The sequence below is a fragment of the Diceros bicornis genome, chromosome 3 (genome assembly GCF_020826845.1).
Source record: "Diceros bicornis minor isolate mBicDic1 chromosome 3, mDicBic1.mat.cur, whole genome shotgun sequence".
NCBI classification, from domain to species: Eukaryota; Metazoa; Chordata; class Mammalia; order Perissodactyla; family Rhinocerotidae; genus Diceros; species Diceros bicornis.
The window spans coordinates 65,208,373-65,225,489 of NC_080742.1; the positions used below are offsets into that span (position 1 = coordinate 65,208,373).

At 33.8% G+C, this 17,117-nt stretch overlaps 1 protein-coding gene across 1 annotated transcript in view; it reads right to left on the bottom strand.

Moving 5' to 3' along the window:
- Nucleotides 1–14,714, bottom strand: part of PPP1R3A (protein phosphatase 1 regulatory subunit 3A) — a 40,929-nt gene extending 26,215 nt beyond the window's left edge. The window contains exon 1 of the mRNA XM_058528648.1: nt 13,927–14,714. Within this exon, the coding sequence (XP_058384631.1) occupies nt 13,927–14,714 (788 nt within the window). The remainder of the gene's footprint in view (nt 1–13,926) is intronic.
- Between the last annotated feature and the right edge of the window lie 2,403 nt (nt 14,715–17,117).

Here is a 17,117-nt window from a genome sequence, read left to right on the forward strand (position 1 = left end):
AATTTCTATATATCCATTCAAGAGGATAAAGACCGAGATGCCTAGACTAATCTTTTTCACTAAGTTAAAGCATAAACCTTAGATTTTGAAGGAAGAATTTGATCAAAACTAATTACCAAAAGATATTTTCTCTAAGCACGACCAGATTAGTAAAATGAATCATCCATGAAATAAGTATAAAAATATCTAAATATCTGTGCCTTAATACATATCTGCTTACTTACACTAAAGATGACCTGGAGCAGAATTAAATAATTAATATTGATAACGAGAAAAGGATAAAACCTGTTTTAAACATTCTAACATATAGAGACAGAAAGCAAAAAATGGTTATGAACATAGAAAAGATTATTTAATCCATGACACACCTCAAACACAATCATAAGTATGATGATATTCATAAATGTCATAAGCAATTTTTCAAGGCAATGAAGAATCTTTCACACAACATCATTAATGGAAAGCATCTTAGGATAAAAACATTGGGGAAATTATACTCAACATTTACAATTATATCAGTATCCCTTCTTACAGTTAACAATCTGGGTTCATACTTTTCTCTGCACTTTAATTTATCCTGCATACTCTTTCTGGATAAATGTAACTAAAATACTACTTGTCCTTGAGCATAAAGAATAAAGTTACTAGCAAGACTGTACAGTTATTTTTCAACCTTGTTTTTCAAGTTTGACTCCTACAATTCTTTCCACACCAGGCAGTCTGATTGACTAATACAAACTCCAATTTGTCCTTTACACTACCATTTACACAATTATTTTTTACTCTATGTAAATGCTCTCCTGCCCCTTCTCCACTTACCCAAGTTTTACCGTTTCAAAGTCAAGTTCAATTCTTCTGTGATTCAGTGCCTAATCAGGGCATTGTGCAGTACAATCATTTCTCTACTGCCTATTGCTCTGTATCTCCTATGATCTCCTCTGAGTATGTGCCATTCCATTTGGCGCATACTATATTGATAACTATCTTCTCATGTATATAAATATTATCCCTTAACCAAATTAATGCTTGAAGATAGAAGCTGCCTAGGAGAGTTCTACATACAATAAGAACTCCATAATTTCTTTATGAATAATTGGCTTATTGAAGCACTATGGTTCAGAGCCATAGGGAATTAGAGACCTTAATTCACAAACTTAGCTTATCCTCTTATATATTTCCTGGACTTGATCAAATAAATCCTTTTTGCCTAAATTTATCCTTATGTGAAATGGGGCTGGCCTCGCTTACCACAATTTATAAAGGTGGTCTAACGGGAGATAATTTTATACCACTCAAGAAATAATAATAGAGGGGCTGGCCCGCTGGTGTAGCGGTTAAGCGTGCACAGTCCACTGAGGCGGCTCCTGGGTTCTCAGGTTTGATCCGGGCGGACACCCACCCACCGCTTGTCAAGCCATGCTGTGGCAGCATCCCATATAAAGTGGAGGAAGATGGGCACTAATGTTAGCCCAGGGTCAGTCTTCCTCAGCAAAAAGAGGAGGATTGGTGTGGATGTTAGCTCAGGGCTAATCTTCCTCACAATAAAAAAGAAAGAAAGAAAGAAATAATAGTATAGAGATTTAAAATATACATTCTTTAAGTTTATACAAGCTAACTTATTAAGGTAGTAAAATATTATAGAATTAAAGTTGTTTATAGGTTATAGTCCATACATGAGATGAGAGTCCCACCTGGTTTTGTAGCCAAGTTCTAACAAATGTTACAGATCCTTAGATACAAAATTAGAAGAATGAAAGGAAATTGGTCCAAAATTACCATAAGTGGTCAAGGAATTTTCCAGGAATTGGAGAAATACACACACACACACACACACACACACACACACACAATTGACCCTTATAATCACACCAACATAATTTTGAAAAAGATTTCCAAAAAATTAATTTCCTTAGAGGTTACAATTCATCACAGACCAGTATATTCTATCATACTAAAAAATATCTCTCCAGATAGCTCAGTCAACAGCTAAGCCTTCCCCAGAAAACGTTCAATGCAGGCTCATAAGTAACATTTTCAGTAACCTATCCACATCTGCATATGGAAAGTTAATTGGAAAACAATAAATGTAAATGATAAAAGTTTAATTTTCAGCTAATTTCATTGAAATACTTCTGATAAAGTGAAAAATAACTATTTACAAATGCCATGCATTACCTACCCAATAATATATTTATACTTTGGGTGGAGACTCCAGGTTTTGTAGAATAATGTCCTTTAGGATACTAGGAAAATTATAATAGAACTCTTAATGCAAACTATGAGATGTGAGTTGAGGATAGTGATGTAAGAGTTAATTGACATATCATTATAGGTGGGGTATACTATTATTTTTGCCATATAAAAATATATTTATGCTAATTGCCTAAAAACATATATTTGTTTCCAATTCTTGTGCCATGAAAAGAAAAATAATATAATTTAAGAAGTTTAAAAAGCATTATAATATGTCTGATGATAACAGTACTATTTCCATTTGAGTTTGTTAATATTTTAACAAAACATTTTAAATATATTTTATATTCTACAAAATCAACAATTAGCTACAAACTAGAAAATTACCATTGCTTAAAGTTTTCAAGAGTAAAAGCTTTTGCCTATCAGAATAAACACAACTGGACTCCTCTTTTATATAGTTTTAAAATATTTGAACACAGGAATATGGGAAGTCTTCATATACTTCCTGTAACTTTTCTTTAAATCTAAAATTATATCAAAATTAAAAAATAGTACTTGATAGGGTATAGCAGATTTATCATATTACCTTTTTGTAGGTTTTAAGATTAAACATTTAGATGCATTGCATTGTTCCTCTTTAATTGTTTTTATTTTTGTAGTTTCATGTAGGGGAAGACCAAGACTCTGCAATCTCAAGACAGAGATGACAGTGGTATACAACTTAACAGTGTTTAGGTCAAGGTACACAGGAGGAATCTACACAGTTTAGGTACACAGCAGACAGGACAACAGCCACGCTCAGAATCCACAGGTATCAGAATCAGTGAGCGCCACAGGAGCAGCAGCAGCACTAACAGGAGTACTGGTCCTGGCAAGAAGAAAGAATGAATAACTCATTTCTGATCAGTGGACATACAATATCTGCCTCTCTTCTTTTGTTATTCAACCTGTTGAATTTTTCTGGCTCTAGTCCCACTGGTCTGGATCGTGGTATGAAGGAAGTAAAAGGCTGCCCAAGGAATATTTCTTTTATTTGAGATGTTAAGATTACTTGACAATACTGAAAAGTAACATTGTAGTGACTCAATGAATCAGCTTTTTAGAAGACACAAGAAAGAAGGAAAGACAATGAGTAGAGTATCTCACAGTAGCCTAGATTTATTTTTCAGTTTGATCTTTCATTGATACCTTGGTAACTGAAAGTAACTGTCTAAATTTAGACTGTTTATAAGAGGTTATAACGGTTAATGTGTTCTATTGTATATTTAATTTTGAGTCAATTCAGGTAACAAATATGTAGTTATTGCAGAGACAAATTTTTATCTGTTGTTTTTATAATACGTAAATATGTGTTTTTGTATATTCTATTATATAAGTATATTATATATGTATACATACATATATAATATATGTATACATTATATATGTATACATATGTATACATATATGTATACATATATAATGTATATATGTATACATATGTATACATATATGTATATATGTATACATATGTATACATATATGTATATATGTATACATTATATATGTATACATATATAATATATAAGACATAATGGGACTTGCTTCTGCCCTTTCTAAAACATATACATATATATTTTGTATATTCAATTATACATTCTATTCTATTCTTAATTTTTAAAATAATTTTTATTTTTGTTCAAAGGAGTCATCATTGCCTCTATGGCCATAGAATATAATATGGGTGTAGAATTAACAGGAGTTGGCAAAAGAGAAATCAGTTATTATGTTGAAGTTTCTTATTTGCATGACAGGAATGATGACTGTGACTTAAAATATAGACTAAAGGAAAAGGAATTAGGATTGGGGGGAGAAATGGAACTTTGGTTTTGGACATAAGGGAATTAGTTTGCCACCTGGATATCCAGATGGAGATGACCAGAAGGCATCTGATTTTTAAAGATTGTGAAAACAATAAAAGCACTCATCATTAAAACTACAATAGGCATAATTCATTCTTTAATTGCTCAGAAGGTACTTTTTTGGATTTTACCAGGCCTGAGGGTGATCAGTCAAAAAACCGGTTGTCTCCAATAGATATTTTTTTTCAGAGCTTTTTATATGCAAAGCCCTGTGTTAGTCACTGCAGAGAATACGCTTAGACTAATACCCTGTTCCTGACCTCAAGGAACTTGCAGTCCGGTTGGGAAGGTGGCACACAGTTTTTTTTAATGTGCAGGAAAAGGCCACCATTGTAAATGCCACCATTGTAAACATTCTGACTAAACAGATGTAGAGGGCCTATGACAAAATTACTCTTCCTTCCAAACATAAAAATATCTGATAAATACTAAGTCTTTTGCTAAATGTTAATTTCCTTGTCTATAAATAAATTGCATCAGATGCAAACGTGGCAAACAGCAAGTCTTTCATTTGAGGAAAGTTGTTTTAATTTGTACCCTAGGAATAGCTACTCCATGGGAAAATGTTGCCAGAAATACTGGTAATTTAAAGGAAGCATAACAAAACAATGAAAGGGCAAAAGCAAGTCCCATAATATGGAGAAATCAACAATAGTTCCTGTTGGACTACGTGAGTTTTACGAGATTTGTAAACAAATGTCTTGAACATCCACATAACTAGCACTGTCTAAAAACTTAACTGGTTTGCCAAAGTTAGCTTGGAATGAGATATTACTAATATAGAAAATGTGAAATACTAGAAAACATAGGAACTATCAGAAGAGTGTCTTTACTATGTGTATTACACACACACAAAAGAGACAAAGTTTATGTGAAAAGCTCATATATAGATATGTGTCTGTGTATTTTTTCCACCAATCAAGCAATGCTTCAAGGATAATTTGAATGTAGATGGACAGTATTACTTATATTGCTCTTTATGTTCAATTTACTAAATAAATTATTAACTGGATTAACTGTACCAGTCCTCTGCACATATTCATTGATTATATCAAATAGCTTTTAATGAAAATTGTACACACACACACATAGACACACACAGGATAAAACACAAAATAAATTTAACATATATTCAAAGAATTCTGCTTATGGACACTGTATTCCTTTCTATAAAAGGATACACTTACAATCAATTTAAATTTCAGCTGATTTATATTACATTTGATTTTTACAAATCTATTCAAAATTTCTTTTCAATATCTTATACAATTACATTCTCAAGTGAAATTTTATTTAAAAGATTAGATATCTAGAAAATAGTGTAACTATTATTCTTAATTCATTATTCGTGTAAGAGAGTTTCAAAAATTCTAACAGCTACTTTTTTAGGTAAGATTGAGAAATAAACTGAGTAATCTTCTGAAATACTTTTAGCTTTGTAATTTTGTAAAATAAAGTTTCCTTCCTTTCTCTGACTCCCATAGGGAGTACAGTAATAATAATAATAATACCTCCAGTACTCAGAACTCAAAGCTAAAGATGGCAGGATTCGGGGAGCTCCTTAGCTAGTCTGCTATTAACCTACTCGGCAGGCCCTGATACTTTAGTCCCAGCAACATGGTCCTCATAAGAGCGATATCACTCACCCCTTAAGAAAATCCACTCGGTGATGAGTTTTTTCTTCTCTGACTTTTGCATTAAAATACTAGTTTATTTATATTTTTTATATATAAAAGACCAGTTTCTTAGTTTACTAGTTAGATCCTCAGGGGAAAAATCTAAAGTTATTGAGGTTATTTGACATGGAAAATAGAAATCAGTCACAGAAACAATGTAGTTCTATTTAACTTGAAAGTATAAGAATAGGGACTCCTGGATTTAATTCAACCAAGAATCAGAGTAAACTAATGACAAGATTAAAGGCAGAACAATATGAATGGCAACATAAAAGACATAGAATTTCCTGATAGAATATATTACTGAAGGACACAATCTTCCCAAGAGATGATTACGAAGAGAATATATAATCATATGGCTTGGGGAGTTTTCAGAATAATTCTGCCTGAAAGCAAAAGACAGAGTTAAATGGTCTCTTTTACAATATGATTCAATGAAAATTGTTCAGAAATCAAGTGCTATGTTAACATTGGAAACGACGATTATAATTTTATTTACACTAAACACAATGGTCTTATACACCTACTTAAGATTATATGTAAAGACTGTTTTATTCTGCTGCACCTAAATGTGAAAAATCCGTGCAATTTTTCTATTGGCAAATACTCAGAATATTTAAGTGGTAACAATATATTATTAAAATATTTAAATAAACATTAGTCGTCAAAAGGAGATATTAGTAAAATGTGAGTATTTTGCCCAGCTTTATTCTGTATATGGCTTATGAAGCTGAAATTTACCTGAGCAATTCTAAGGGAATTGTAATTGTGTGAAGACATCCACAGTAATTTTTAAGAATGAAAATCAGCTTGGGGCTTTCCTTATAGATTTAGTGTCAAAAGGTTAGATTTGTATCATGGCTTAATTCTGTAAAACAAGCCAGAATACCATCAGTGTTAAATGGATTATAAAATCTGTTTCACATAATTAGGAAAAGCTCTGTTACTTGGCAAGCTTTACCAATATAAATTTGGGGATATTTTGATCTTTAGTACTACTGCAAATTTTAAGAGGAAAGTAAAATTCAAATATACATACATAGGACATACATATACATAGGACAGTCATTATCTTATGTTACAATTCCATTTCTAGTTGTGACTTGAACAGCACTGATGTACGACATAGACAATTTTCAGAGTAACACAAGGGGGAGGAAATAGTAAAATTTCCTAAGACAGGTTTGTTTAATGTGCAATTGGTCTCTGTCACTAAACAATGCAGTATAACAGTCCAATTTAGCAATTTATTTCTATTTGTCATATAATCTTTAAACAGCAGGATGGTATGATTCAGGCTTCAAAACTAGTTATTATTTATATAATAGGTAATAACACTGCCATGCCGGTTACCCAAATAAAGCTATTAGAGAAGCAGAATAAAAATCTGAAAATATTTGAGAGTTATGTCCCCAGGAGGTTTTTCTTTTTTATACAGTGGTAGGGTACAGAGAATGCTTTAAAATAAAGAAATGACCAAAATGCAGTGGTGTATAATATATTTTCTTAGAGGAAAAGAACTATAGAAAATTCAATTTCATCTTCTATTCACAGATATACGGGGATGATAAGACGAAATTTTGTGCAGCCAACTCAGTTATTTAGTCCAAAAGAACCATCTTAAGAAGAAACATGTTGTAGTTCGTGAATAAAAAGGAAAACACCTAGTGTCCAACTTATGAACAGGTGATGTTCCAAAATTTTTTGTAACCTAGAAGTTGCTGGAATTTGGAAATCGTTTTTACCCACAGAAGCAATACCATAAATATTAGGTTCCCTGGTTAGTGCCCAAAAATCTTATTGAACCCCAAACACAATTAATTTTGAAACTATTTGTATTAGGCTGGGTCCTGGCAGCAGGAATGATAATGAGGAAGAAAAGCATTCCTCCGTTAATCTTGGGCATAGGACTAGCCGTAGACAAGATTTTAAAATGTGGAATTTATCACCGATGCCATGTTGAGAATCTAGAAAGTGTCAACAACCAAGGTAGATGCTTCTCTGTGTTAGCTCACGTGTTTCTCACAGCAACTCTGTCAAGTGCAAAGTATTATCCCTATTTTACACTTGAATAAAATGGATACGAAATATAATTTAAATTCACACAGTTAGTAATTCGTTAGAAGGAAAGCCCAAATCTGCCCTGCTGTAAAGCTGGTGCTGTCTGCATTATGCCTTGTTGTTTTTGGAATCCACCTTCCCCCCCGACAAATACACACACACACTCCAGACCCCCAGAGCCCTCATGCTTCTAAGGAGCCCTTACCACCACAACTCTGCACTCAAATCTGCCTTGTACCTCATAGTACTCTCGGCCCTAAAATTATCCATTTCCATTGTCTCGATACAAACTCAAAGCCCTTTTGTACAACTGATCTTAGTTGAGTGTAAAATAAGATAACCCCTGCCATCCTAAAGGTGTCTGCATTTAAGAAGTTTCATGTGTATTTTATACATATCATACATATTATATATATTATATACATACTATATAGATAAATATATTTATATGTATTATATATGTGTGCATAGATATATAAGTAAATTTCAGGTACAGTTTCAAAGTGAGGTGTCAGAGTACAGAGGATCTGTTAAGTCTGCCCGGGCACTGGGTGATCAGGCCCACCTCAGGAGTCTGCCCCCGAGGTCACTTCCCTTACGTTATTCCTGTTGGGATGTTGGCGTAAAAACTTGGAACAGGGACAAGAGTCACAGTCAGTAGAATTAAAAGAAGGTGAAAAACTAAGTGTCCCAATTCACAATCCTTCTTTTGCTTGAAGCTTTATTGGCTCAGAGATCTTGTGCCCAGCTCCTCTTTTACAGGCTTCAGGTGGGGAAGTTAGGCTCCTAGAGATCCCAGAGGATCCGATGAGGCACGGCATCTGTAATGCTTCCCTTCAGCTAGCGCTTGAGAGAAAACCAGAACGATGACAGCCTCTTCTCCTTCTTCTCTCAGAAAAGGTTCAAAACTCCTCTAGGGAAAGTCTGGGCTTAGAGGGGTATGGATTTCCACAAAACCAGAAAGCCAAGAAGCCCTGGTAGATCTCCAAGGAAACTCTAAGCTAGTTGGCTCCTTGCTGCCAACCAGCTGGCAGCTTCCAAACAGTCCTCTTGACGAGTCCTGTGCAGCTGTGTTTTATGTTTCCATGTGGCCTTGCCAAAGTCCCTCCCTTAAACAGACCCAGCTTCCACAATTAGTACAGACTCAAAACAAGTTAGTTATAGAATACATTAAGTCCTAAAGGCCTCCTGGGGCTATTTACACCCTTGGACTATTTCCAGGATCCCAGATTATACTGTAAATGTAAATGAAGGAAGTCTCACGAACCAGTGGCTCTGACTGGAACGTGCAACATGACTGTATCTTATGCCCCATTTTCCAATGCTTTTCTTGGCCTCATTTTAATGATTTTACCACCCTGAAAGATAAACTCACTGTAATCTTAAAATTATGCTTTCGAAAGCACTTCTCTCTTTCTCGTTTTTAAATGTGGCTGGTTCTATTCCTTGTACAAAAATTGAAGACTGATCAGTCTTCTCCTTTGGCATTAAAATCTTTCAGGAATTTATTTGCATTCACCTGGCCAAGTTATAAATACCATCCAACACCTATATCATGCCATGTCTTTACTTAAAATAATAAATCGGTTTCACTTAATAAAACGAAAAACCAGATGAAGTCAGTCTGTGTACCCAACGATTGGGAACATACACTTCGCAGCTGGTGGGCGTAAAAAAAAAAGATGCTGAGAAGGTCGCTCCACTAGCCAGTACACAAGATCAGTTATAGATCACATACTCTAGAAAACCTGAAATGTATGTAAACAGTTCTTATTTCATTTTGTATCCATGGCTTCCATTTTATACCCACAGAATCTGAGCTTGGTTTTGGCGTTCCCTCTCTCCCTCTCTCTGCTCTCAGCCGCTGGGAGGCCCTTTCCCTTGGGGTCACTCCTCATGTTCCAAGGGTCATGTTTCCAGCCATGTTTCTCTGTTGGATACTGGTGCCTAACAACACAGTCCCTGACACACAGGTCCTTGACAAACACTTATTGAATGAGTTTTGGAACATGATCGAGGACACCTAAGATGTCTGGAGAAATGATGCAGGTGCAAGAATCAGGAAATCAGTCAGCTGAACAAGATTCGAAAATGACGATGACAATTATAGTTGGCTTTTGATGACTACTTTATATGTGCCCAATACTCGACTAGAAATTTCAAAAATATAATCTCATTTTACTTTAATTTAATCATCACAACATCAGGCATCATTACTCCTGTTTTACAGATGAATAAACTGGGGCTTTGAGAGGTAAAGTAATATTTCCACAGCCACATAGCTATTAAGTATGTATTTTTGTGGGATTAATACACATGTCTGTTCAACCCCAAGATGAATGCCTTTTTTACTTCTTCTGATCTGGTCCTCAATTTTTTCATCCATGAAATGTGGAAATTTGAATAGTCATTAAGATCTCTTCCAGCTTTCAGATGTTCCAGATATAAGGCGACACATATCTCAAGAAAATTTACCATTCAATTAGTTTTGTTTGTTGATTAAAATCCTGCAAGAGACAAAGTAATGGCTCTCCAAAGGTGAGAATTTAGGAACCCTGAAAGAAAACAGGAGAGGGACTTTTGGGCAGCTTCAGCCTTTCTGGGGTTTGTCAGATCCACCTAAAGGTAGAGTTAGCTGTGCCTTGTTATAGCAGATATCATTTATTGATAACTTACTATGTGCCAGACACTGTGCCAAAAGTTTATACGTATTATCTATGGAAATCTCAAACAACCCTTAGGAGATAGTCCTATTATTATTACCAATTAACAGATGAGGAAACCAAGTTTACCTTGCCCAAGGTCACACAGCTAGTATGTGGTAGAGCTTGGCCTCAAACTCAGATATGTTTAACTCTGAAGCCCATAGTTTTAACTTTGAGGTGATACTGCTTCTGTATGCAATTTTAGCTTATTTATCTACGTACATTTAATGTAATTTACATCAATGCATTTGTTTCCTTTGGTCATTTATTTTGAAATACAGCCCATGGAATGTAGATCAGAAATCTGCTTAGTATGCTAGCACATACCCCAGTACCACATATGTGGTGACACTTATCAAGTATCTCATGATGCGTGCCTTTCAGTGCAATTAAATACCTTGGGGTCACTCTCAGTCACATGCCTATGAGTTAGAAACTCTGCTTTCCTCTCCCTCTAGATATTTCTTTCTGTCCAAAGTGGATAGATTAACAAACATTAAAGAAAATAGACAACCACATCAATGTGGAGATTTGCAAACTCTGACCTAAAAAAAATCTCAATAGAGAAAATATAGTGCCTAGAGTGATTGACATAACAGAAATCCTGCTTCACTAAATGTGTTTCCACAGTTTGCTCTGTACTTATTCGAAGGGATTATTGACACTTTCAGAAGATGCAATCTCTGGGACTCTGATAGTAAATTAACTTTGGTATTAAGAGGAATTCAAGTTAGATGTTACTCTCTACATTAGGAAAGCCTTATTTACATTTTAACTTTGACTTACATTACACACAATTATTAACCTACTTGCACGTATGAAGCAAAAACTCAAATTTCTCTTCTGTATTTATCTTCTTAAAGTAAGTGACCTCCAATTTAAGCTACATAGGAAGGGTGGACATGCTCAAACAGACCCATTTAGATTCTATAACTCTTTGGAGGGAGGAGGATATTTTAGAAGCTATAATTTTTGATCAAATAAGTATTAGTTCATTTTTATTTTAGCCAACGACACGTTTTGTGAAATAACACTAATAAGGTGCGCTATTTTTCCCTAACCAAATTCTTCACAATGAAATCCAACTGCAATATTCATTTAGAAATTTGATAATGCTCTCTTGTGTGAGTTTTAGGAATATTTGAAACCCCATTGCATATAAATTCTATCATGGAAAAGCTGTATAAATATTCTATTATGGCACATGCTGTTCTAAGGATCTGTCAGGATTTCCTTTATACACTCCATTTTGAGTGCTATATAAATCAGATGTAAAAATTCATGTTGGACTGAAACTCAGCACAAAAGGCCTCCTCCAGAGGCAAATGCTTTTTTCAAAATGTGGTTTGAATTATGTTGGTCATTTTTAAGTTATAGAAGTACAGAAAATGTATTTGTGGTTTTGAAGGAAAGAGATTTTTTCCATTTTTATAACTCATTAGGAAACTTTACAGGCCTTTAGACCATTTTGTGGTTTAGTTCTTCTCAGGTTTTTCCCCAAAGCAATATTAAAACTTGAATGGTGTCCGCTGTGAATCTAATGATTACTGTTCTGAATACAAATGCGTGTTTGGATATATATAGCTATACATATCTTAGACTAGGAAGAGTTCTAATAATATCATGACTGGGGTAGAAGATTAGCCCTATCAGTTGCCCATTTTTGTTCTTGGTATTAAGTCAAGTTGGGTCTATCAAAGGAATCCCGTGTCTATACCATAGTTCAGCATGTATTGCCTGTCATTTTAAAGCTGCATCTTTACCTTGCAGAAAAATCCTGTGAGTTATACGCTGCTTCTTTTATTAGCTCTTGACAATAAGTGTGTGCCTTTTCTAAATTTTGCTTTTCTCCAGCATATAGAGCAAGTTGCGGCGTGTTTAATAGATATTCACTGATGATAATTTCATTTGTAAAATATTTAATATGTGTATGTTTATGTATATGTTAGTTTGTTAAATAGTGTTGAACTTATTTTGTCTATATAGCTAATATGTTGCTGAGAAATTTCATAAATATATAAATTGCTATCTTAGCACAAGTAGAGATTATGATTATGTTATCTCTCTTAGCGTCAGTTAAAATCTGAGAAAGTTTTAGTTAGACTAAGAAAGTTGGCATAATTCACCAAGTTAAGTCGATCTTTCACATGACTTTAAAGGATAATGAAAATAGAAATATTTTATAATTGAATTGCTTCCACCTATATAATATTTAGTTTGTTAATGCATTAGAATAATACATTTAATAGTTATTTATTGCCATATAATAGATCAAGGCATTAAAGCATAAAGATGTTAAAATTTTCCCAATGTCATTCTTTAGGTTTTTATTTAATTCCGCTTCGAATCTGAATGTCTTGACTCCTAATACAGTTCTCTTTTCATCATATTACACTATTTCTGGTGCAGTTACTAGAATCTTTGGGTCTAGTTGCAGTTAGGACGGACCTCCCAGAGGATAACAGAATATTTACCTGTGGCTGGTGGAGCAACTCTGCGGAATAGGAGGGGTCTCTCTCCTCTTGGATGTTTTATCTACTAACCTAACGTCATGGAAATTAGCCATCTCTGCAACAGAGAGAGCTGAATGCCAGTTTTCTTTATTTTTCATATTAACAGGAGAGCAAAGCTGCTAATGAAAGTTCATATCCCAAATCTCTAATCTATAAAGCTGAATATCCTTATTTTTATTTGGGTCATTTTTTTTTATTCTGCTCCATTTACTTTTACTAAATTATACTACTTTGTGTTCCATAATGTTGCATTTGCTTGTAATTATAAAGTTTTATGTGTAATTCATATGTCACTCATATACTTATGTCTTTTTCTTAGTTTATCATTAAAGTCATAGCTCTTATGATTTAGCTTAACATGTATCCTCCAAACACCCCTGTATGACTTGCTCAATCAGCTATTAAGAAGTTTGTTGCAGCTGTTGGGGAATTCTATGAATTTCTGAGCACTAGGTACATATTGAAACAGTTTTATGTTAATCAGAAATGTTTTGAAGTACAGCATAGACATTTAAAAGCCACTGAAAATAAATATACTTTAAATGACAAAATAAATATTTTACATGTTAAAAATCTAGATTCCATGGTTTGAAATTAAGCAATTTATAACTCATTAGGCAAGCAATATATGCATTGCACTCCCCCCCTCTATCTATTACATTATACCCATATTTTTCTTACATTTGGAGGAGAGATAACAAGTGCTACTATTTGAATAGCATTGACCTTGTTAAAAACCTAGCACCATTGTTTAATACATGACAAGCAGTACATTTTTAAACAGAATGGCTATTTCTTACAACACGTGAAATAAAGAATGACATAAAAAAACTTTAAGATTATGAAGAGTAAAGAATGTAAGACATATCCTCACCTTGATTTTACCTTTAAGCAGCCTTTTATTTGTTTATTAGAAACTTCTTCCCGTTGTTTTACAGGCTCTGGCTCTTCTTCTTTCTTTTGACAAACCAGTATGTAATTTATGCCATTATTGTTAGACCAAAATGTACCAACAGAAGTTTCATAACGTATACAAAACTCAACTTTACTGCCATCTTTTTGATAAGGAGGAACCAATGAAATCTTAAAGGAGAACTGGTCAGTTTCACCATCACATGAATTCGGGACATATTCTGCTAAAATGTCATAATATGTCTGCCAGTCATCCAAGGACATTCTCACATATACTAATTTCTCAAAAGAAATATTCAACACTCGAATAATGCCCTTCATACTTGTAGACCCAGAAGGATACTCAGTTGACTCCAGTATCGCTTTCTGTACCTGAAGTTGTTGCATAAGATCTTCTTTTGAAGAAGGCAAGTCAAATTGTGGAGATAAAACATATTCTTCTGTGTGGAAAATGTCCTTCGTTAAGTCAAAATTGGTTGAAACACTTGGTAAATCCCAGCAATCAAATTCTTTGACAGACACAAGATTGAATCCAAAGGTGTCAGCAAAGGAAACTCTTCTTGCACCTGAAGGTGGACTGTCCAGGTACATGTCTTCAGAGGATTCAGAACCTCGTCTGCTAGGTTGAGGGGAGAAACCAGGTTTGAAGGTAGCTTTAACGTCTTCATCTTCAGAAAGAGAATCAGATAAATTAGGAACTTCTAAAAAGTTATCTTTGCTAACCTGACTAGGTTCTTCAGAAGGCTCCATTGGGCTCTCTGATATCAAATAAGGAAGAACTGTACAACTAGTAGAGGCTGACATTTGAGATACTGAAGCTTAAAATAAGTATAATGTTACAGTTGACATTGCAAAAAGGAGTCAGCTCTATAAATAGGTCTGATGGCGTGTAGACTATGCTAGCCTGCTTCCAAAGGCCTTTAATATGATAGCATCCATGTTACTCTCCCCAGTATGTTTCAGATTTAACTTTCAGTTTTTAAAGTTGCATATGTTTATGAGCTGAGTTCCAGAGACATTTTAAATCTTCTTCTTTTTTTTTTTGCTGTGTTAGAGGATCTGAAGCTTTGGAATAAAAATATTTTAACCAGTTGATATTAAAAATAAAAACTTGGAACATTTATTTTAAAAGAAAATAAAAGCAGTATCACAAGGCTAAATATGTAGTTTGAGCTAAATCAATCCATTGGAGCAGGTAAGGGCAGAAAGTAGAGGAGAACACTTATAGAGCTGGAAAGATCCAGGGCCTCATGATAATGATAGCTACCATTTATCAGGGATTTATAATATAAAATGTAAATGATAATAGAGTTAAATAAAGGTGCTGGGAGTTCTGAGGAAGGAAACATGATTTAGATGGAGAAGGTATCATTTGAAATAAACCATGAAAGGTAGGTAGGATGTGGACATGCAGGGTTGGAGTGAGGTGAATTTTCCAGGTGGAAGAAATAGCCAGAGGCAAAGCCTGGAACAAATGGTTAGTCAAATCTGTTATTTTAAATATTAGTAAGTTTCTTTTAATTAAACCATGGGAAAATAAAAACAAATAATGTGTTATTGACTTGAAAATATAAGCAGGCAAAGGTAAGCCTAGCCCTGGAGTAAAATATTTATGCAGAATGAAATGTTTGTCCTTGGCAAATTGCCATTTTATTCCACAAAGCAGAAGTCAATACTAGGACATCTTGGGGTTCGATGTGAGTTTAAAATGTGAACAGCCTGTTAAGACTCTCATGTATCTTTTGTGTTAATATAAAACAACTTTGGGGATGAAAATTGGGTAAAAACCTGTAAAAATTTTAAACTTTCTTATGCTCTAACTCAGAAATGCTTTAGCTAGAAATTTTCCTTATTGATGTGGGATAAGTATGGAAAGATAAATGTAGATATATGTTCATAACAGAATTGCTTATTTTAAGCATCTAAATATCCATCAACAAGGAACTGAATAAATAATGTTATACTCATACAATGGAATGTTTTACAGTCATTAAAAAGGATAAAGTAGTACTTTATGAGTTGGTATGGAAAGATAGCCAAGATAAATGGCTAAGTGAAAAAAAGAAAGTATGCACAGAGGTGTGCACAGAAAATTCCTGGAAAGACACAAAAGAAACTGTTAGCAGTGGTTATCTCTAACCATAGAAATTGAGGGTTGTAAGGGATAAGGAACTGTTATTCATTTCATTTTATATTCTTCTGTATTGTTTGAAATATGAATCACAAGCAACGTTTTCTTTTAATATAGCTTCAAGTCAAATTAAATTAAGTATGAGAAGTGATTAATATTTTTTTAAAAGACAGTCCAATAGAGTAATTTCTTTAAAATGACAACTTGGTAAATATGTTATATTAGATAATTTCGATTGCATAAATTAGTGGATTGAAGAATTATTTTAAAAAATTAAAAATGAGTAGGGTCTAGGATAAGGAAATGAAATTATTTAGGCTTTACCATAGCTGGAGTAGGTGGTGACCATATGGATTGTTCAAGAATGGGAAATGGCTGTGGAAATGGCTATTCCTTGCAAACTGAATGACCATGAGCCATAAGTAGCCACATTCCAAAGTACCTAAAATACATCATTAGGTATTCAAGGAAATTAGTGATAAAATACTTCATAGAATTAGTAAATAACCCATGCTGTCATATAAATAATAGAATAATGAAAATTTACCGATATAACAATGTACTAAATTAATTTAACTGGCCAGGGCTTACGAGCAAAGACATGGAGAGAAAGAACCCTGGGTCTACATTCTGGCACTGCCACTTACTAGTTTGGTGACTTTCAGAATGTTGCTCAAATTTTCTAATCCTCAGTTTCCCTAATGCTCAAAATGCAATGTTAATGATTAAATGAGACACTTGTTAAATGTCTAGCACAAAACCTATAGTAATAGTAGCAATCATTACTTTTGTTTCTATATATGTTTATGAAAGGCTGATTTCTAAGATACATCAATAGATGGATAGATGATAGATAGGTAGATAGAGAGATAGATAGATGAATGATAGGTGGATGGATAGATAGATAGATGAGTAGATAGATAGACATACTATAGAGAATCCACATATATAATATTAAATAATGATTTTTGTTTCATTTTTGTCTTTTTCAAAGGCCATAGTACGTAACATTTAGCTTTACA